General features: G+C 32.0%; 1 protein-coding gene across 1 annotated transcript in view; it reads right to left on the bottom strand.

The window, feature by feature from the left end:
* The window catches only part of LOC130898050 (lipopolysaccharide-induced tumor necrosis factor-alpha factor homolog), a 46,619-nt gene that overhangs the window by 6,711 nt on the left and 15,827 nt on the right, over nucleotides 1-24,081 (bottom strand). Inside the window, exons 2-3 of the mRNA XM_057807085.1 lie at nucleotides 9,214-9,365; nucleotides 6,189-6,339 (exon numbers count right to left, since the gene is read on the bottom strand). Coding sequence (XP_057663068.1) covers nucleotides 6,189-6,339; nucleotides 9,214-9,364 — 302 coding nt within the window. The 5' untranslated portion in view covers nucleotide 9,365. The remainder of the gene's footprint in view (nucleotides 1-6,188; nucleotides 6,340-9,213; nucleotides 9,366-24,081) is intronic.

Below are 24,081 nucleotides of genomic sequence, written 5' to 3' on the forward strand. Positions count from 1 at the left end.
ATTTCATTGAATTCCTCTAGTAACAATTTTTATTAATTTTTGCAACTAATTTTTAATTTTTTCTGCAGATTCACAATTTTCAAATTTTTATTAAAAATTTGATATGCCCAGATGAACAAAATTTTAATCTCAACATATTTAGTTTCAAATTTCTCATAGACTTTCATGTGTTCATATGTTTCCAAATACGTAATGAATGAATAAAATTTAACATTTTTCAATAATAAATTCTTTTAATGTAGGTATGCCAAAATCAAGAATAATGATAAAAAACAGGCTTTCAGTAATAGCTACATTAATTTTAATCCTTATTGACTGACTATTGATCAATTGGTGGAACTTCCTCACAAAATGAAGATTTATAAAAAATTAGGCACTCCCCTGAAAATAATCGGGGCGTCCAAGGTTATATTCGCCGAGACGATAAGCTAAACAAATATCTGTTTACGAGGTTACTGAAGAGACTGAATATATTAACAATAATAACCCTGCTACGCGATTAAGTCAAGGCTACTCTATTGTTTCAAAAAAATAGTGCAACCAATGAACGAATTAGCCACACAACTGTAAAGAAATATGAATGTGGAATGTCCAAAAAAAAGGATAATTTCCTTGATACCTCATTACCGACAATTATATTTGATTACCTTGTTTACTAATAATAACCTTGAATTAGTAAGGAAATAGTAATCATAGTATTATACTATAGATTTTTATAGCTAATAATATAATTGGCGCAATACATAAAAAGTGGAGTTTACAATTTGTATAAAATTCTTTTGGAAACAATGTTTCCAAATGGTTTTTTTTAAATTAAAATTGTAATTAAAATTGAATAAAAAAGGCTTGAAAACCAAACTCTATTTGAAAAGCACTATAGGTTTTGGTGTAAATATTGACGCAATTAGTATTCAAAAATGATTTAAATAAGTATATTGTGAACATATAGTTACAGAAATTAGAACAAAGCTGGTCATATAGGAATTATTACCTTATAATAATCAACTAAAAAATTCGCTATTGAGTAAAGTTAAAATTCATTGTTATAGATATTAACGTACATTATGATAGTCAATATTATTAAAAAATGGTTGTAATGTGTGAAAAAATAGAAGTATAAATGAACAATACTAATATAATGAAGTGTGGGCGCTTTAACTTTTTCCATTGCTCCAGAAGTAACTCACATCAAACGACCACACTTTATGATATTACATGTTCATCAACTCTTCAACTATTTTTTCCTACGAGCGGTTATATCGATCACTGTTGCTAAAGAAGTTAATATTTTCGTTGTTAAGGCGAAACTAGAAAGTAAAGAGATATTTCTGTGTAACTAGGACTTCTATGTGGAAACAACAAATTCTATTTTGTGTTGCCTAATCGTGAAAACTTGTCACAGAACAATAACTTCCTTTCTCTCAAATTCTGCAGCTTCCCCAAACATTGAAGACAATAGTTGACTTCAGTAATTTTATTCCTTGTTTCATAACCTGTCTTCTGACATAATAAATAGTTTCAATAACTCTACTATTACAATTAACATCAATAATCATTATAAAATGGTAGTACATATCCGTTAAATCTGGTAGTTTATTGAATGCTCATAGATAAAACATCGCGCTGTAGTCGGTCGAAAGCTTTTTTCATGTACACGTACAGAAAATTTATTTTTCAACACTTGTAAAACAACTAACTATTTCACACATTACAATCTGTCTCTAATAATTTTAAATTTATTACATTGTACAATAGTGTCTACTAGCTTTTACCCGCGGCTTCGCTCGCATGGAATCCATTAAATAAGTATCAGAAATCATTATAATAGAAAAGAACGAACTTTGTAGCTATATTGGAACCTGAGATATAGATCTTTGAATGTAGAAAAATTGCCAAAATCCTACGAAAATCCATAACTCCACATTGAATGTACGCGCCTAGCTCCTCTCCAACTCAACCGATTCAAATGCTCAAAAACTCAAAAGAAAGAAGGTGTTTCAGCAAGTGTTCTTAAACCAAAACTAAGTCTCTATCTTGAATAGAACCTGAGATATTTAGGATAGAACGTGTGTATGTGTGCATTTGAGTATAACTTGAGAATGGTGAAAATTAGATGAAATCCGATGGTTGATGGCTGATATGTGCATCAATACCTTTCATTGAAAAAAACATTAAGCAAATCGGTTGGGTAGAACGCCTGAACGGACTCGGAATGGAAATCATCAATTTTTTTAATATATAAGATGACAATGAATTTTAACTTTACTCAATAGTAAAGTTTTCAGCTAATTATTAGAAAATAATCATTTCTATATAACCAACTTTCCTTTACATTTCTGTACAATATGCTATTTCACCTTATCAGAGTATATTTTAGTGAATATATACAAATTTTTATAAAAAAATTATTCGCCTCCGGAATAGAATTCGATTTACCAGCCATAGGCTTGTAAGCCGTGTTCACGAATCATTGAAGTATCGAAGATATTTTAAACTTGAAACTCTATTTGGCGACAGGCCATGATTTATTTCACAAATTTCAATTTGAACCAAAATATCATTATTGAATGCCAACAATGTGAAATTCCAAGAGATTTAGTGAAAATTTGAAAGAAAATCTAATCTAAATATTTCAATATACGAATATAGTCCGGTCAATTTAGGCATAAAAATAGTAGTGAAATAATAAAAGTTTCCGGAAAGCCAAGTATTAGTGGAGGGCTGGAGTTTACCATTACAAATAAAGTTTTAAAAATCCCCATCGATCTTATGTGTGCTGCAAAAGTTATTCGTTGTCAAAAGTTAAAATTTTAGGTTTTTTGGATTTTTCTCGGTAACGGTAAGTTTTATCAAAACAAAAACCTGAAACCAAAGCTGTAGATCTTGAAATTCTCCACAAAAATTGTCTGCATTATTTTTTCTAAGACTTACCATTCCTGAGATATCGTGATTCTAAGAGCCACATTATACATCATATGCACATATACATATCAGGCACTTATTTGTGCTATTTTATAGCTCAGTTCGTCAGCAATGTACAGAAGCGGGAAAAAGTCAGTATTTAAATTATTCAAAAAAAATATTTGAGTGACTACGCTAAAGTATTTACAGAAATTGATCCAAAACCTCAAACAATAATTACGGAAGGAATTTGCTTGCTTCTTGGGGTTTATGGAGCTCTAAAAAAATTACTTACTATGATAAATGCCGTAAAAAATACGCGAAACAAGTACAGCTATCATGTCTTCCTTCAACATCGGCATCTGCTATTCAACACATGTATCGAGTAGACTTTCAAGTTCAAACATGGCTAGGCAATCAACTGAACCCAGGAGACTGGGTTTGGAAATTGGTAGGTAATACTCTGGAACCGATTAAAACTTTACTCTCACCTGCTACAGAAAAACTCCTCAACAATATTTTTTGCAATTGCAAAAAAGGTTGTAGTGCTAAATGTGGCTGAAAAAAGTCGGGTTGCTGTGTTCTCCAGCGTATACCAATTGTTAAGATCAGTCTTTCCCAAATGTCCAGTTGAGTACAATAGAGACCAATGACCCAGCCACATTTGAACAATTTATGTACATCCAACAAGAAGAAGTAGAAGAAATCAAAGAAGACATGACTGTTGAAATAGACTTTCAAGAGTATAAATTTGATTGAAATATCTAAAAAAATTTAAACAATAGTTAACCCAATGATCAATAGCAATATCAATAATAAGCTAATATCAGAACTTGACGGGTACTGTTTCCTTAAATTATCCTGAAATTGTCATGACAATTAGTGAAGCAGACTTACAGGGAAAACCACGGTAAAAAACGCGTCCTTGTCGGGGCATTGTCTATGTTTAGCAGAGAGTGCAACGTGCAGTTTTGACTTTTGTTACGTAGAGAAAACCTCTAATCAGTAACAGTATTTACTGCGTTATAACACAGTTATTATCAATATACCTACAACATTTCATAGTTGCCCATTGCTGTAATTTAAATAAACAATTTGCTCGAAATTATTTCTAGTAATCTACTCCACGTTATCGAAAAAACAGTTGGATATTATTTTTATGAAGCTTCTTCAACGAAAACAGAAAACATTCAAAACAAAATTTGGCGTATATAATGAAAAATCGACGTTTATCACTATAATATGAACTAGGATATTGTGAAAAGTAAGTTCCTTATATACATAGACATATTCGTGGATTTATAATTATAATAAATAATCAACTATCGCAACCATTTTATGGATTTTGCGTTTGGTTTAAAACAGAATATGGACTTTAGAACCTATTTGATAACGTAAGTTTTCGACGATAAAATGCCTGAATGGTGATGTCAGAGTACTGAGAACTCTACAGTGTTGTTGAGAATTAAATACCATTATAAACATAAATAAAAAATAAAGATAATGAAACATTCAAATTTATGATATTGAGACACTAGAAAAATTCAACAATTCGGCATATTTTGCCTAAAGAATAACAAATGAGTAAGCTATAACGAAAAGCAGTTCGGCATTTGTAAATAATTCAAATCGGTGTAGAATTATGACCGTTTCAAAAAGGATGTATTATGTTTATTTATTAACACCTGCAAAATTACAACCTAATCATTTAGTAAAATAGTATTCGGATGAGTACTTGTTTAAATTAAGTTGAATAAACTTTATTATAAAAGATATTTTCATAGTAGCAAATATAAGTTATATCTATGAGATAAAAACTGTTCAGTTACAAGGAAGCTCAATTAATATATAAGGTTGTCAACTAAGTACTTTCGCTTTTTACTGATAGATAGCGTTGCTTTATTTTTTGAATTACTTATGTTAATACCGTACTTTGCCGTTTGTCACGTGATACTGTTCACATTGACGTTACTTTAGGTTTAGAAGCAAGTAGAGCGTGATTTTTATTAAAACTTTTAGTTGTGGGTTCATTTTAAATAGAGTGCAGAAATAAACATTTTCGGCATATTTTACTTTTTTTATTTCCGTAAAGGAAAGAAAGCTGCTGCGGCTCACAAAGAAATATCTGAAGTTTATGGAGATGATTGCTTAATAGAACGCACGTATCAGAATTAGCATAAAAAATTCCGTTCTGGTTATTTTCTCCTTAAAGATAAGCAACGTTCTGGTCGGTCTAATGAAGTTAATGATGACCAAGTCATAATTGAAGAAAATCGTCATATAACTGTTCGAGAGGTTGTACAAAACAATTGCAAAACACTTAAAATGTCTTGGGCTAGTTCAGAAGCTTGATATTCGGGTATCTCACGAATTGAAAGAAATTCATTTTACACAAAGAATCAACATTTGCGATATACACCTTAAACGAAATAAAACCGATCCTTTCTGGTAAAGAATCATCACAGGTGATGAAAAATGGGTCCTGTACAGTAACATAATTGGAAAACGATCGTGATGATGATGATGAACCACATCGAAAGCTGAAAAACAACAAAAAAAACTCACGATGTCAGTTTAGTGGGATTACAAAGGTGGTGTGTTTTTGGAGCTGCTTTCAAGGAACCACACGATAAATTTTGATGTTTACTGTCAACAATTAATGAAACTGGATGAAGCAATGAAAGAAAAGTTGTCAAATCGGAAAGGTTAAGTGTTCCACCGTGATAATGCAAGGCCTGTGACATCTTTAGCAACTCGTGGGAAACTGTTGGAGTTTGGCTGGGAAGTGATATCAAATACAGCCCTGTTCTGGCACCATTTGATTACCATTTATTTTGATGTTTGCAGTATACTTTGAAAGATCAAACTTTCACAAATGACGATGACCTTCAATCGCACCCGGTTCAGTTTTTTGCTGATAAGTACCAGAAATTTAATAAGCGCGGAATCATGCAGCTGAAAGAAATATGGCAAAAGGTCATTGAGCAAAATGGAAAGTATATAATTGATTCAAAACTATTCTTTTTTCAAAAAAAATGTTTTATTTTATACTGCAAAACCGAAATTACTTTGTCGCCAACCAATAATATATTCATATTTAATGGAAATAGTATTAACTAATATTTTTACGGAATATTGTAAATTAAGGACTAATTACAACAAAATATGAGTAGGGATGTATACTGATAGAGTCCATTTAAATTAATTACTCATGAAGTATTTCGAATTCCTAAAACAGTGCAACAATGCAATGAAATTATTGTAATGCCGGTGAGTTCTAGACTTACCCGAAAAGACATAAAAGTAAAGCAAACAAATGTGTTTTTGTAGTCGTTTCAGTTTCAACGGATGTAACTATCTGAGCATGGCAAGATGGACATGTTGTAGAAGTTGGAGATGGTCCAACCGGTACGTGCGCCACTGTGTGAGTCACAATTACTGAAAAATAACAAGAAATCGATAAATAAATAGAGACAAACACATTGCAGAATATTTTTAATTGTATTTTTTCTGAAACATTATGATACGCTCGTGTTAAAACAAAGGTTTTCCTCATTTTGATACTATATTTCAACAAAGAAAAAGTTATACATTTGTTTTATGGATAATACCATTATAAAGATGTTTTCCTTCACGCTGCTGAATTAATTTGAAACAAAACGAGAAATGTACAATTTTTTCAAGGATTCTTTGTCTTAACTCAATTGTTTGGGGTAATAATTCATACTTTTCCCACAAGGTAACTTCTAAGAAAAAAATAAAGGGTTGAATCAGGACTTCTGGGTGGCTAGTTGTTACTACCCCGTTTAGAGATCATCTAAATGGTGCTGGAGACTTTTATTGGTTTGTAGTACGTAAGGTGGCATCATTCTACCGCAATCAAGTGTTCTTATCATCTCCGGCAAAATTATTGCGATTTGATTTTAGGTAGTTATTCAACAAGTCCTCTGTATCGAGAAGCAGTAATCGTACATGCAGTACCATTATCCTAAATGGGAAAACGTTCATTGCAGCCTATACTAACACTTTGGCATAGTTCACTTGTCTGTGATGTTTTCCTTCGGGGTTCTCAGAGAATCAGTAACAGCAGTTTTGCTTATTCACAAAGCCGTATAGATGAAAATGCGTCTCATCTCTGAATAAGATACTATAGAAATTTTAAATAGTAATTTATCAGTATGTTGTCAACATATACGAGTATAGACTGCATTTTCCTGACGAAATGCGAAAATTACACGTTTACTGCTCAATATTTTCAAGATTTCTCGCAATCCTCGAGCTGGTTGATTGTCGTTTATTGAAACAATATCTGATCAACGTTGTTGAAAGTATCTTATTTATGCCTTGAAGGTGATCATAAGCTTAATATAAACGAAAGAATGAATTTTCTCGTAAACTACTCCATTGCAGAATGATTTCAATGGCGCTGCTTTGACTTTCATTGTACACAGACTCACAGATTCTCACTATATCGTATAAATATGAGAATATGGAGAAAACCTTTTGGAATAACACAATAAATTTCTATTACGACATGGAGTGGAGACTGAAAAGTCTTCACGTCATGAACAATTTGTGCCATATCTAACACAGAAACAACAATTCTTTCTTGATAAGTATTATTTGATTTTATTACGCTTCTATTCACGAAAATTAGTGGGCGACATCTGTTGATTTTCTTTTAAACTTCAATAGAGGTGAGCAACAAAACCATAATACGAACTAGTTTTATTTGAAAGTTTAGTCTAAATAGTAAAATAATATACCTGAGATAAAAACAACCACACATCCATAAGGTGCACTTGGAAAACAATAAAAACGTGTGAAAAGTTGTAGTGTTACAAATTTAGGTATAGTTCTTCCAATATCCAACAATCAATATTTCATAAATATGCACGGCACTCATACCAAATTAAGAAATGAAAAATAAAATTCGGTAAACATCTAACAAATCGTCCGTGGACTCATCATCTTACTGTTTACCAATGAAAACATCAAATCGTGAATATAAATTTCTATTGGCCGAAGCTGTCGGAAGGCGTATGTATACAACTTTTGCGATAAGCAGTGGTATGACTAGGTGAGAATTATTTAAGTAATAAATTTTCCATTTATCGAGTAGTCACAAAAGGGGTTGCTGTGGATCATTCACAGAACGGAAAAACATGTAAAGGAAAAATGAAATCAGTTGACAAAGCTACTCAAGATTTTATACGTAGGATAATTTATAGTTTATATAAGGATAACAAGGTTGCGACATTAGAATTAATACAGCAGAAGGTAGCAGATTATCCAGAGTATAATTATATCAATTTAGAAGCATTACGTCAAGTTTTGTCAGTATGTGGTTTTAAATGCAAAAAAACTGAATAAACGGATGGCAATAACCGAATCGTCAAGGATAATTCGATTATTTGCGTCAGATAAAAGGCTACCGAAGTTTTAATAGAAGAATGGGTTACAAAAAGGGATCAATTCACATCTGGTACTCTATTTTAACCAAACTCCCTTACAAGCAGATACATTTTACTCGTCTATTTACGTTTTTTAATCTAATATTCAGTTGTAGCAGCTTAACAAGGTATAATAATGATTTTTTTCCAAGTTTCAAGTAGGACAATTGAGTGCATCTTTCTAAATAACGGCGTATAACGCCGTCCAATTTTTAATGATTCGATTCCAGTTAACGAATACTTAAGATATACATATTTTAAAAGTATTTATAGAAATAATAAATTTATAAAACACTTTTAACACTCTTCCGTAGGTTTCGCCCATTTCGCACAAAATTTTATCGCGACGCATTTCTCGAGGCTTCCTATTTTTGTGACAAGCACCACTAATACGCACGTTTCAAACATGCAGCTGAAAGAGAACTAATGATCGAACCCAGCTAAACCATAAGATTTTACCCAGAATCCTAAAATAATATCACGTGAATGAACCAAACCACCAACAATATTTTGCTTTTTGGAACTACTCAATGTAACAATTTTATGAGTTAAGAAAAACTTGAGGAAAATACAAATGTGGAAGAAATCATCTGTGCAGAAGCCAAAGAGGCAATACGGAGAATCAAAAATAACAAAGCGAGCGTAGCAGTTCTTACGATAAAAGAAGGTAAAACATGGATATGGGAAAGGGTGAAGGAAGTATAGAGGTCAGAAGCAATATCACAAGGATGGGGGAAGAATTGCTAGTTCCAATCCACAAAAAAAATACAGACCAATATAATCAATATAGGAATGGTATAAAACATAATACTATAAAATTTACTCATTTTTGTAATGATATTTTTAGTTTCATATTCACCTGTTTGTGTATCTTGTTGAGGACGGAATCCACTTTGAGGGGGACCTTGATATCCACCTTGAGGAGGAGGTTGGAAACCAGGTTGAGGTGGAGGAGGCTGGAATCCAGGTTGAGGAGGAGAATAAGGTGGAGGATTTTGGGATTTTTCCATTCTGTAAAAAAAAATCTTGTTATAATAATAACATTGCCAACAAATTAAACAAAATAATTTCAAACAATCAGGTTAAACTATTCATATCGTGAAATATTTCAGTATTAGAAACATTTTTTTATGTAGAGGGTTGAATAAATGAGATTAGTGCTATACAATAAATTATAGTTGAAACTCAATAGAATTGTCACTAACCGATTTAACAAATGTAGACTGAAGCTGACCTTTAAGTACTTTTAAAAATTCATATAAACTACCCTTATGTTAAAAAATATTGTTACCACTGTTAAAAAGAATATCTTTTATTTTTGTATCACTAATATAATATATAAGGAGTTAGGGTTACATGCTTATTAAGAAACCACTCCCGTATGAGTCCGGTAGTGAGTAAAACTATAATTAGATTTTAAGAAAGAAATGATTAAATCTATATAGCTATGGGAAAATTCAGAATTAATTATATAGAATATTCTATTTATGTTAAAACATTGTAAATATCTGCTTCATTCACATAAGCGAGCAGTTGAACTGGACCAAAACAACACATAAATCTGAGAAAACTATTAGTTTCAATTTTCTATTCGTTGTTGGATAATAATAGAGAAAAATAACTTCGAGTAATGGAATTGAAGAAACCGTGATAAAATTATATAAATATTATCCTGAAAGTGTTCTATTTATATTTATAAGTAGTTTTGTGCTTTTAAAAGTGCAAGCTCTTGTAACACAAGTGAATTTGGGTACCCAGAAACCGTTTTTTCAGCCAATAAGGTCATGGTCATAATGTTTTCTGTCTCAAAGGAATATACTTCTATCTAAATATAATGGAGAACCAATATTGTGCTGATTTTCAGGCACGTTTTGATGCCGCATTTCTTGAAAAACAGAGTTTGATTCCATCAAACGGCTCTCGTATTTTCAAACTCATTACGTTATTTTTAGATGTAGGAGCACCTCTTCATTTGATGCTCGATAAACTGAATTTCTAAAAATATCCATACTTTTCGTAATTAAATAATTAATGGTAATGGATTTAGCAGAACAATAAAATTAATCAGAGTAATGACGTGTATTCCAATTAAAATTATTATCGATGGATACATAAAATAACGATGATTATGTCTTTCTAATAAACTCTAATCTCTACAAACTTTCCACAAACTAAGTAAAGGAGTCCAAACATGTGACGAAGAAAGTTTGTATTCAAAATTTTGTTTTTGCATGACAGTACCGGATCTCACACGTCAAACGGCACCTCAGATTCTAATTGGAGTTTATGCATCATTCTCTCTTTAGTCCCAATCTCGAATCTAGTGATTTTTACTTGTTCCTTTTTCTTCTTCTTGTTTCTTTGATGTTAGCAAAATGCTTGTTTCTCCTCGTATCCTCTGCCGTTTAATTATTAGAGAAGTTGTCGCTCCATCTATTGCGGTGTCTTCCAACGCTTCGGCGTCCTAAGGGCCACTTCTCTCTAGCTATTTGGACAATTTTGTCGTCATTCATTCGATCGTTCCCCTCTCTCGTGCTTCCCAATATCCATTCGTTCACGTTGTCAATTTTACATGTTCTTATAATGTCCTCACTTCTCTCCCTGTTTTCCTAGCGATCCTACGTACTATTTTAATTCCGGTGGTTACTAATATTCTCTTTGTGTTCGATGTGTCTGATCTTGTTTCCGCTGTGTATGTTAATATAGGCAGGATGACAGCCTTGTAGATTTGGTCTCGATTCCGATATATTTGTTTCGGTAGATTTTACCGTTCAGGTAAGCTAAGGTTCGTGCTGCTTTTGCCGGTTGGTTTCTTACCTCCACTTCGATATCACCGTATCCTGATATTTCTATGCCTAAATATTTAAATTCCATCTTTTGTTGTATAATTTCATCATCTACAACCAGTTTGTATCTGATAGGTGTTTTGAGGTAGTGAAGCATTTCGTTTTTGTTGCAGATATCTTCATTTTTAAACTTTTTGCAGCTATGTTGAGTTTGAATAGAAATCTCTTTACTTGTTTATAAGAATACATTGAATAACATCACATTGTTTTGAAGATGAGTAGCTGCGGATGGCGGAAATCGTAGTGGGCACAACATTGAGACCAAGCTTGTCAACCGCAGATATGTGCCTCAATTTATTTAGTGACTATGCAGAAAAGTAGGATTGTAATCGTTCTAATAGACGTACATAATATTTTTTATTATGTTCTGTGGATTATCAAAATTAACCACAAAAAAATGTGTAATTATCGATATCCATCTTCAGTTCATGTCTGATAATTTCATTTACAGCTTGAAGATAAATAAATAAATTGTTTATGCTAACTCGACTAATGTTTAAACTGGCGCCGTCCATTTCCACTTTAAATGATATGAATTCACATTTTGCACATTTTAAAACAAGATTTTTATTACTAACGATGAGTCTGAGAATACTTGGCTACTCACCAATAACAATAGTCGAGTCTGTTAGATGATTGGATTATATCCAGAATTCCTCCATGTACGTATAATTCTGATTATATAAAATTAACCTCAAAATAAGATTGAAACTAAATTAATTTATTTATATAAATTCTTATCAAAATGTTGAAAAAATAACAAACATACCTACTTAACGGACATTTATATTGAAAACCATACAACGGAATTTATTTACCTTTATGTGTAGGTTTCAATGATAATTAGTCCAGTCAATTTAGATATAAACTTGGAATTCGAGATAATACACTCACCTTTAGTCTACATATTCCTTTTGGTTGTCTTATAAAAGTTATTGAAGGTCAAAGGTAAAAAAACTTTGCAATTATTCCAATTTGTATTGCTTCAATTATGTCATAAAAATTATAGAACATGAAATTTGCAACAAGTTTTATTCAAAGTAAGTAATTTTTCATACTATGGTTCTCGAAATTTAAGACTATGTCTGCGTATCTTTCAACCATAAGTATAAGAGTGCGAGAACAACCGTGAATACCTGTCTATATTTATAACTGTGAAGACTAACCACTATATTTACACCTCAGGTGAGAATTCAAACTCAGTCAGTCAAGATACCATGAAAAGGTCGAAAGTGTGATTGGGTTGATTTTATCATTCAAATAATTGTCGAAGAATACAAATATGGGAAGACTGATGTCATTATAGGAGAGATAGATTTACCAGTTATTTTAATGGGACACATTCAAGTACATGAAGACGTTTTCTTTTAAAAACTTGGCAAATACGAGGATGTATATCTGGTTGGCCTTGACCAGGTCCATGCTTAACCAAAATATTGCGTTAAGAGGAGAATATGTTGACTAATAAAATATTTTTACGTTGAAATTTTGTTTGGTTCTATAGTACGCTAAGAATTTTTCAATATATCTTCGTACACATAATTTATTCTTTAAAAAGTGAAGACAAATATCCTTATTTTCACATACAATGATCGCTTTCATCTGAAGTAGCGCTTAGCGCTTCTGCTTCCTAGCGATAGCGGTAGTGATCGGAAACGTATTGACCGTTCGCTGGCCGGCCGGTTTTTTTATACATAGAGGCTGAATTGATTACTTTTTGTTTAGTTCATTCAAACGAATACGAGTGTTACATTATGTAGTGGTACTTTGTCTACTTTCTTTTTAAAGAACTACGATGTGTATCCAACACTCACTCACTTTTCTATGTATATATAAACTGTTTGATCACAGAACACACTTGATTTAAAAAATTTCTGGTCAGGCTCTGCATCAATTTTTATTTACTTTTATCACATTTTAGTTCCGTTACCTAGCACAAATTAATAGCGTTCCGGAACATGGTGTGCGCTCCAGAACATGTTGAGTTTGTAGCGTATGTGCCAGTGAACGATTCCGCTAGGGTTTACAACAACGGTTTCGTCCATTGAATGCGACCATTCCGTGAATAGGATAAATCTTGAGCGGTGTTTAAATAAAATTTTCATCAAATGAATGAGAAACTAGCAAGCTTTGAGAAACTGCCCAGTTTAACAATGTTAGGATAAAATGATTTGGATCTTACTAGTCTGTACCTATGTAATTCTCTAAAATCTGGGAATATACTTAAAGGAAGTATTAATACACATTTTTATTTCAAAAATTAGGATAAATTAACGGAAGCTACATTACTAAGTAGAGCAAAGAAGATCAAAAAGCAAACTGCACTGGTATCCTGTTATACTGACTTCAGTTGGCTCTATCTTATGACCTACGTATCTAAAACGCAGCCAAATCAAGGGAAACCACTTTTCCCAGAGGCGTGTTGCGAGGTCCTTTTCGTTTGTTATCGAGCCACCTGTGAAAATTTCTTTTTTTGTTATGATGCATTTTTCATCCCATCCTCCTCTTGTAGCGATGTTTAATTTTATACCTTAACTTGGAGCCTGTTTTGTGATCATATAGTACATGTTCGAAATTATTAGATCATTAGATCATTTCCTACAGTATATTTGTTAAAAATTTTTGTTCTCTCTCTCTCTCAATCAGAGGGCGCCTTTTGAGGCTTTTATGAAAAATTTCATAGGCTCCAAGCTTAAGATTGTTTCTATAGCTACTCCCTCCAGAGATTCTTTTTGTTTGTTTTAGAAGACTCCTATAGAAACGATTATTTAACCTACCGATTGTAGTATTGAAAATTCGTTTGGTTTGGGTTGACAAATCAAAATAAATACTAGTTATTGAACGATTCATACATTTTAATCAACAAATCAAAGTAAAATTTACGTAAAAGGTATCGCACGTGACCTTACCCAAGTTGGATGTGAAGAACGGGATGTGAATAATAGCAAATGGCAAAACAGAAAAAATAAGCCAAAGTGTCAAAAAATTGTGTTCAATTTGGATATCATTGAATTTTTTAGTGGATATTCAACTAATTTACATTGAAGTAAACTCAAAATGTAAGATATTGGGTGATGCGTCCCAAAAATGCTCCAGAAAACACTAATAATATCTCTGCATTAAATTGAGTTTTTCAAATTCTGTTAAGTCTCCAATGCTCAATTCGACACATATCTTGACATGGGCCGTCGTGAGCGTAAATCATGACGTCGTTAGTGACATTCTCGTCGCTACCACCAAGATTATAGTCGCCATGTTGAATACCCAAAAGAGCGCTGTGAACGATTAATGGAATGCAAGAGACTGCCTCGTGTCAGCTTATTATGACTTTTAATTTTGTTGTTTTTGATGCTATTGATTTCTAGGCTGATTGTTTATCTAATTAGATTGTTGATTTTCTTCTCGATATATCACTTTCCCTCAACAGTCTAACAGCCCTATCTAGTGATAGATTTTGGTTCAAATTAAAAGTTGAATAGGAAAAACTGTACTGTTTTATGTTGGGTATTGAAAAGGTATATTTTTATTTCCTGTTTCTTCAATAATAGATGTTTCCTTGTGTTAGATTGTACTACAAAAAAGTATTTTATTGTTTGCATAATCAAATGTGATAATATTAACCTTCATCTTATCTACTTATTATCATCAATTAGTGTGTACAGCCGATTTGAACGTTATATTAAACCTTATCTTATAAACGGAAAGGAGTACATAGTTTTGTAATGTTGTAACATTTACTAATGTGGTACAGGATGTTATTAAAAATCGTTTACCAGGATTTCTAGACATTTAACCTCTATAATCCGCCACTCTGTCTTTTCTTTATTTTATCATTTTATAAACAAAATAACTCTATATATTAGAACCCAAAAATAATCAATAAAAAACAACATAGTAATTTATTTCATTAGCTAGTTCAATTGTACGGCATTTCTTTCAGAGCCAGAATAGCTTATTCAAATGAAAAGTTTTTATGATCTTTAGCTTAACTTTGCTTCGTAACCGTTCTTGAAAACATATTAGATAGACCGCATGACGATATTTGATTCATTCGTCTTAGTATAGTCAAACTATATATAGTAAATAAAACCATGTCGAATGTTTCCTTATTTACACATATATTAGTATTGTGAACATTGACCTCATACATAATTTTTCAAAATTTTATCCTTCAAAAATCACTTAGTAGTCTAATCAACACTTTATACGTACACTTAACAGTTACGTGTGCTGTCAATCAAAGTTTGCGATTATTATGCATTTTATGACATAAAACATTTAACATTCTATTAATTTGATTTACATTTTTGCATAAATGAAATATATGTAATCCATCTTGGATAAGTATGGTTAGGTTAAAACAACGTTAAAGGTATTTTCTGTAATATAGCGGTAGCTGCAAGGTGAAAAAATATCCCAATCGGAATACACCATATAAAAAACAAAATTTCTTTCCAATGATCGTCGTTTACGAGAGACGGGTACGGCAACTTGATAGTAATACTGATCATCTAAAATGAATACAAACCATGAGAACTAATCATTGAATTCTGGAAGCTGTACGAGGATAATAGATGCTTAATTAGATTATCGATCTATTGTGTCCTCCGAGCTGTTTAGTAGTGAGATAGCAACGATCAGAGCCAGATTAAGCTAGGGGCTTGGGGGGGCTATAGCCCCGGGACAGGTCCAAGAGGGCCCCATCATTTGGAAATCATTCTGTATTTCTTGATGTGTTGATACCACAAATCTAACGTATTGATATTATTTTGTGAATTTTTCCTGGTTTCCTAATTCCTTAAGGGGGCCCCGTCATTAGTTACCTGCCTGGGGGCTATGCGGCTTCTTGTTTTAAGAAGCGTGAATGTAAGCCTTTGACAAAACGTAGTTATAAAAAATTCGGCTGATGATTGTTGACAAAAATTTCTTGATACATTCTTCACATTTAGTTTAAACATTTTGGAATATGAAAATCAGTTAATTTTAAAATAAGGGATTATAAATCGAGGGATAATAAATGGATTTTGGCTTTCCGAAAATTGTGTAAAAAGTCTCAACATTTCGGGTGTGTAAGTTATTGAAGGTCAAAAGTTACAAAAATCACGAAGACTGATATCTGCAACACTTTTTTATTGGAAAAAGTTCTTCTTTGTGTTGATTTGATTTATTGAACAACATTTTCTATATATTTATTAACCATGTGTTTATTAAATAATAGTTATTGTATATCTTTATATTATGTTAATTGTAAGTAGACTTAAAAGAAATTAATGTTTTCTAAATGTATGTCAGCTGTAACATTGGTATTTCTTAGTTTGTTAAAATGTTATTTTAATATATTTTGTAAATAACAAGATTTCTGTACTATATAAACAGAATCAGAACCATTTATAATATACATGAGAATTATAAATGTCGATACGTTATCAAAATATTTCAGCAGTCAAAAATCTAAAATCAAAGAATTAAAAGTATTTTATATAAAAGTTCTTTGTAATAATTTTAATTATGATTATATAGGACAGACATCTCATTATTTAGAAAACAGATTAAGTATTCTTCAATATGATAGAAAAAATGAACGGATGTAAAAACCAAGCTTGTTATTGAAAATGGTAAAAAAATTTCAAACAAATTACATTTTTAATTTACACTGCACGTTTATTTAACTGAGAAAACAATCTATTCGGTAACTTAAAGTCTCGCTGTTATTGATTTCGATGACCTATAAATTGTCTCTAATGTGTCCTGTGTTTTTTTTATAGTATCGCTAAAGTGGGTGTGTAAATTTACCGAAGAATTGCAAAATGGATTCCCTTTTTTGAAAATGGTAAATATTACGAGGATATATTGAAAAATTCTTAGCCTACTATTGAACCAAACAAAATTCCAATGTCAAAATATTTCATTACTCAACATATTCTCTTCTTAATTGGAGAAAAAATGTTTCTTCTTGCTCTGCAAACCAGACCTCCACAGCTTTTATTACTTCCTCGTTGGAAGAAAATTTACGACCTTTTAAACTTTTTTTCAGTTAAGGAAAGAGATTGTAGTCGGACGGAGCCAAAGCTGATGAATATAAGGAGTGTTCTAGTAATTCAAACCCTAAATCACGAATTTTTTGCATGGCAACATGAGATTTGTGTGCAGGAGCGTTGTCCTGCAAAAACAAAACAACTTTGGATAGCTTTCCGCGTCTTTTCCATTTTTCCCGTAGAGTGGTCAGTAATGTAGAATAGTTATTGTTCTACCCTTATCAAAAAAATTAATCATGATTACTCCATGGCAATTTCAAAAAACTGAAGCAAGAACATTTCCAGCAGATTTTTGGACAAGAAATTTCTTTGGTCTTTGAGAACCAGAGTGTCGCCATTCCATCGATTGTTGCTTTGTGTCAAATCGAGCACAGATCGAACGCGATGCTTCTACCCTTGCACGCTTTTGGTCAACATTCAAACATTTGGGGATCCATTTTGCAGCAAATTGACGTGAACTATATGATGAACGCGTTCGTATGAAATATTCAGTGCTTCAGATATCCGTTTTGGCCCAATTCGACGGTCCGATAAAATCATTTTCACAATTTCGGTGGATATCTTTTTTCTTTTAATTTATTGCGTAACTCTGGTTCACTTTTTTGACTTTAAACTTTACACTGACACTTCTAATAAGTTATTGTTCGTTGCTATGGTAACGCAATATTTTGTTTATGCATGGAATGGTCTAGGCTAACTGGATATTAATACATCCTAGTAATAATCAAGATGAAAGACTTTTCACTTTGCAATGAGTTTTTTCATATATCTTTTAGTTGCAGAATGCATATAATATATCCAGTAGATTAACGAAAGAAATTGTATATTTCTATTATTAATCAAATTTATTCATATTTCCATTGGAATTATTTATATAAATAAATAGTAAAATAATAAGGTGTCTTGTTTTCCAGTGACAATTATATTATCTAAATCATATTTGCAAATACTTTTCTGAATTGCTCAATATTATAAACATGTTTGTAATAAACGGGTCTGATTGATTTGTTATGTGTTATCACAAGTTATCTAAATTTCACATTGAATATAAAAATAGACATTAATTAAAACTTTATAGAGTTTAAATTACACAATGATTAATAATTAACAATTATATTGAACTCAACGTACAAATAACTTCATCGAGTTTTAGAAATATTCTGGTGTATACAATAATTCATAAGTTGTTGAGCAAACCTCCAAATATTAATGAAATATAAAAAACCAGTTCTAATAAAAGCCTTATAGTGAGTTTTAATTACAATTTAAAGAGAGAATTTGAGAGGAAATATTTATTTTTCAAAATATCTATCATTGTCTCGTGTAATATTTTGCAGTCATATCAATGATTGACTGTAATTCAAACTAGATATACAATTAATTCAGTTTCCTCAAAAGGGAAGATTAATGCACTTATTCATTCCGAAATATACCTTTAACATGAAATTAATACGATATTCAGTACTACCTACGAAGATTACTTAAGTCACGTTAAAGCGACAAAGTAAACATCGAATAATAAATTTCAACCTTGGTATTATCTTGGTTATCCACCGTCAGGCTTGCAGATTACCGGGGACCTTCACAATCATGTCATTACATGCGTAATCCGGCTGGTTATTCAAATAAAAGTAACTCAATTTTTTTTTCGTGAAAGTTGCATATTTGTTTGCGGGTTTTCTGGGGCCTGGTTGGTAAGGAATAATGCAGCCGCGGCTGTACTCGCGATCCAAACATGTCAGTACAATAAGATACGTTCTGTACATGCGAACCACACACGCACAAACATCTACGCACAAGCTCATTTATTCCTAACCAAAAAAACATCAAACTTTTTTCGTTCTCGATCAATTACCGAATGATCAGTGATCTGCTTCCAACAGGTTGCGTGCCATTGTGAAAAACTTGTGTGATTAATCACTTTCAGATGTGGTTATAAATATCCAAACATAGTACGTAATGATTTATGAGTTATGTTAGATTAGGTTAGGTAAGAACAAAACATGGATGAGGATATCGGAATAAATATAGTTTCGTTTCCACTAAGGGTTAGTTGAAAATCGATTTAATATACAGGTACCCGAAAAACGGGAAATCCCCTGGACCAGGCGATATTTCTTCCGAACTAATTAAAGCAGGAACCAAGACACTATACGAACATATAATAAAACTGTTCCAGAATTGTATGAACGGCACGGACGTGCGGAATGGAAAATCCACAAGAAATGCGAAAAATATCGAGGCATTGGAGTGCTTATTGCAATAGCAAAATGTAAGGACCTCGAGGCGGAAAAACAGATTGGTTTCAGAGCCGGCAGATCCACCTATACTGTGTTAACCAAATAATTGAAAAAAAAATCCAATAGGACAAGAAAACCATTTATTATATTTGGATATGCAGAAGGCATATGACAGTGTATCTCTTAGTAAACTGTAGACAACGCTAGAACAAATAAAAATCAAAAACAGGTTAATAACAGCAATCCAACGAACCTACGAAAATAGTATACAAAAATTAAAGCAAACCGGGATTTATTCTGATGGGTTTACAGCAACGAAAAGTTAAACAAGGGTGTTGCCTTTCGCTAACGCTATTCAAGATCTACTTGAAGCAAGCCCTCAAGATGTGGAAGCGAACATGCATGGGTATGGGAATACCTCTCTGAATGTATGTGCATCGGAGCAACAGTACAATAAATCTACCTGGAGGACGGAATAGAAATAAAACACTGCAAGGAATACAATTACTTATGAATAAAAATAACACTGGATACAGAAATATACAGTGCCAAAAAGCTATATATGTGATGAATGAAATATTATGGGACCAAACAACGAATATATAACACGATACTTAAAAGTATTATAACAAATGTTAGCGAAGTATGCCAGGATAAGAAATGACAGAATAAAGCAGATAGTGAGAGTCTGATACAAATTAATCGGTGACATGTACAAAGAACGTCAGAGAAAAGAATACCTAAACAGGTATTATAGAGGAAACTACAAGTGAAAAGGAGAAGAAGACCACACAAAAGCTGGAGCGAGGGCATAGATAAGGAAATGTAGGAGAGAAAACTAACAGAAGACCTATGGCAGGATAGAGACAGATATGTACATGTATATATATTTTGGGAAGAGCAGTTATCAGACCAAGTTGTAAGTAGCTCAATATCCTCATTAATAGTAGAACTCATACATTTCAATAAACAACAATACTGCAACATTCACACTCTCGTTGTAACCACATAAATTGCAAAGAGATAAACAAAAAATCACCAAATTTTTTGTATTATATAACGAGTGAAAACTAATTTGAGCGGTTTTTCTATTTGCTATGGAGACTACGAACGGCCGACGGATTTAGATCAAATTAGTATTCTGGAATACAAACTTCGACGGAAACCATATTGTGACAACGGAATTTATGACAGCTTTAGCGCATTTCAATCATTTTAATTAGGAAGGAACGTAGTCCGTAACATTAACGATAAGAGAAATGTCAAGTTCATCAATAGGCAGTAAAATTTTCAAAATTCCGAGTATCCTAGATTATGTATATTTAATTGGTCTTGTTCGATAATTATGTAGTGAATGTTTTTGAATGTACAATAAAAACGTTAACAGAAAACAGTATCTTATTTGAATTAACAAATACATAAAATAATAATATTGAATAATAAAGTAAATCTATGACCTTGAAGAATAATATTTGCAGCCCATTTTCGAAACAATGTAGATAAACGTAGTCAGTAGGTTTTATTCTCGAAAACATAACTTTTTATTCGTCACAACTTGGGATTTCCTATTATTTTTAAAATATAAATATTGAATATAATAGATTTGTTCGCGGATCTGATACCCAATAAGTTCAAGGATCCATGCTTGCTTTAAAAATTGTCATTCAGTTATGAATTTCCAGTAATAGTTATGTATTCTTGGGTCATATCAATAATTCATTTTCTTTATACATAATTTCGATTGCTCATGCGTACAACGTATTAGTTATCCTAAAATATATAAAAGAAGACAGTCGGTGGATAAACTTTTACTAGTCCTTAAATCACTGCAAAATAAAATACTGAACCGGTTTGAAATCTCAAGTATGTATATGTACGCTAGCGGCAAACTAAGTAAACTCCAAAATGTTAAATATTCAGTTTTTTTGACAATAGTTTTTGCTACACCTCTAAAACAATGTCAGTCAGAACATCGATTTCCCGGCATTATATGAATTTTACTAATCATTCTAAGGACAACTTTTATCGAACGAATTATTTTTGATAAAAAACTGGACTCAAAATAATTTTTCTCTAGACTGACGGATTAATATCAAAATAAGTCTATCGGCATGAGATTTATTTTGAAGTAAGAATATGAAACATGAAATATGTTATTTTACTAAAATAAAAGTAAATAAATTTGTTTTTGGTTTTATTCAAAAGTATTTATTTTATATTGTTTTTCATCTACACACAGACGAGACGTAAGAAAACATACATTAAATTAACTGTTAGAAAATTGGACACATATTTCCAACACAAAAAATTTTAATAGTTATTTATACAACAACTTTTATCAATTTCTATTTTTTGTAATAGTAATATTAAAAGTACCTCTGTGAGCATTATTAATTTGAAATGAAGAAGAAGTTACATTACTATTGGTACTTGAATTGGCAACATTTAACGAATTCAAAGAAATAACATCGTCTATAGTTGTATTAGTACTTATTGGATTGTTGGTAGGATCGTGAACATTTACAATGTTGCTTGAAGTCGAACTAGTTGTTCTCGTTAAAATTTTCACTGCGAAATTCATTTTGTTTTTTATTGAGTAGTCTATGTAACCCTCCGACTCTGAGTTGGATTTCTACCCACCGTGCTTCTTTAGTTGTATTATATCACAACCGGAATCTACTAATAGGACGACGAAGAGCATCGAAATGTATGCCCAGTATGGTTTTTTGTATCAGGGAAATTCAAATATGTTACGATAAGCGAGGGAATTTCTGAAAAGGTATTGATACCTCCAACTTGGGTTTTGCTGTCATACCTTATGCATGAGATAATAATCATCTGGAGCTTGCAACAGAAACTTCTCTATAGCCAACTGAATTATTTTTCAAATATGCAATGAGTTTCAATTATTCACTGATGTCTACGTCGTTATTTACCATTAGGGTGCTTTTCAGTTTTGAATAAGTCGACCAAAGTGTTGAAGACTTCCACATTTTGGATTTAGTTTCAAATTAAGCTAATAACACTCTTACTGTGAAACTGTTTATGCCTTTTTTAGTACGCCAATCCATAAAAGAATTATATTCCCTTCAATATTGTTCCCTAGATCTCTCAGGGAGAAGATTCATAGTCGCTGCAATTGCAGAATCAAGAACATCTTCTGGTGTGCAGTTTAAACTTTTTTCACTATTACGATCCATCACTAATAATAATACTACAACACAAAACGGATTTTTTTGAACGAATATCAAGAAATAAAAGTGTGACAGTTTATGGGAGAAACGAATGACATGATAAAGAAAGCGTTCATAGCCCACTATTGTGATAAAACAATTTTATAATTGCGTTAAAAAATATTTTTAACGCAAACGCGTGAAAAAATGAACCGCTACGGCACTTTTTTCACGCTTTTTACTGATTCAGAAATTACATTCTTTATGAATGCAAATGAATGAAAAAAAAAACGTGAATATTTTAACGGACGTAGAAAAAAAACATTGAAAAAAACTTGACACAATAAATTCTTCTCTCGATTGTACTTCCCGGTGAAAGGGCGAAGTCAGTCTTTGTCGCACACTAACCCTCTCTGTTTATCTTTTGCGCATCTCGGAGGTAAAGCTATGTTGGTCGATCTATACAATACATTGAATTTTGGTATGTCACTAAAGACAACACCGCTGATCGCTTTCCTTTCCATCATGGCCAAAGGAAGATTTTTAAAAAAAATTGTGAAACGTTTGCGAAACCCAGAAGAGAAGAGTATACTTTTTTGTAGTATAATTTTTTGTAGTAATCGATTTGTTGCTATCACGTATTAGGTTTAATTTTTGAAAATGAGTTGGAGCATTCCGTTTGGTTTAGTCTTGTCTGACTTATAATTGAACTATTTTTGATATTAAGAATTGTTATTGTCATGAGATTTCTTAGTTATAACAAAAGGTGCAGTTTGCAATTAATCACTTTCATATTGAGGTTTAAGTATCCACATACAGCATTTTATGATTCGCGAGCTCAGATTTTGGAAAGAACAGTTATTAGACCAAGTTGCAAGTTGCTCAATTTCGTCAGTAGCAGAGGAATTCCCAAATTTCAATAAGCAAGAAGCTACTTTGTTGCAGCCGCGACTAGCTAATTCTGGTACCACATCGTACAAAAATATTTTCGATCTGTTGGAGCATGAACTGCAAGTCCGAAGCTTAACCGAGTAAAATATTTTGAGAATTTTATAATTCAGGTGTAGGTAACGATTTCTGTAGATTAATCATAATTAGAGATCCTGCATTGGTTAGAAATCTATTTTAAGTGTGCGGGATCAGCTAATACCTCTTTTGGGGATGAAATATTAGCGTGATAAACCTAAAATGCGAGTCACGACATTATTAGTAAGTATCCTTCTCGTGTTGAAAATTATTCATTTGGAATTGATACAATCAAACGTCTGTGAGCGAAAAATAATTCAGTGTTGTTCCTATTCTTATAATTACTTGGAGCAATAAAATATTTATAAAACGAAAAATACAAAAAGTATCCGTTTGGTAACGAATTCTTCACAAATAGGCTTGATTATAACTAGCAAATGAACAAAAACTCATTTTTATATAAAGTG

Source organism: Diorhabda carinulata, chromosome 9 (genome assembly GCF_026250575.1).
Source record: "Diorhabda carinulata isolate Delta chromosome 9, icDioCari1.1, whole genome shotgun sequence".
NCBI classification, from domain to species: domain Eukaryota; kingdom Metazoa; phylum Arthropoda; class Insecta; order Coleoptera; family Chrysomelidae; genus Diorhabda; species Diorhabda carinulata.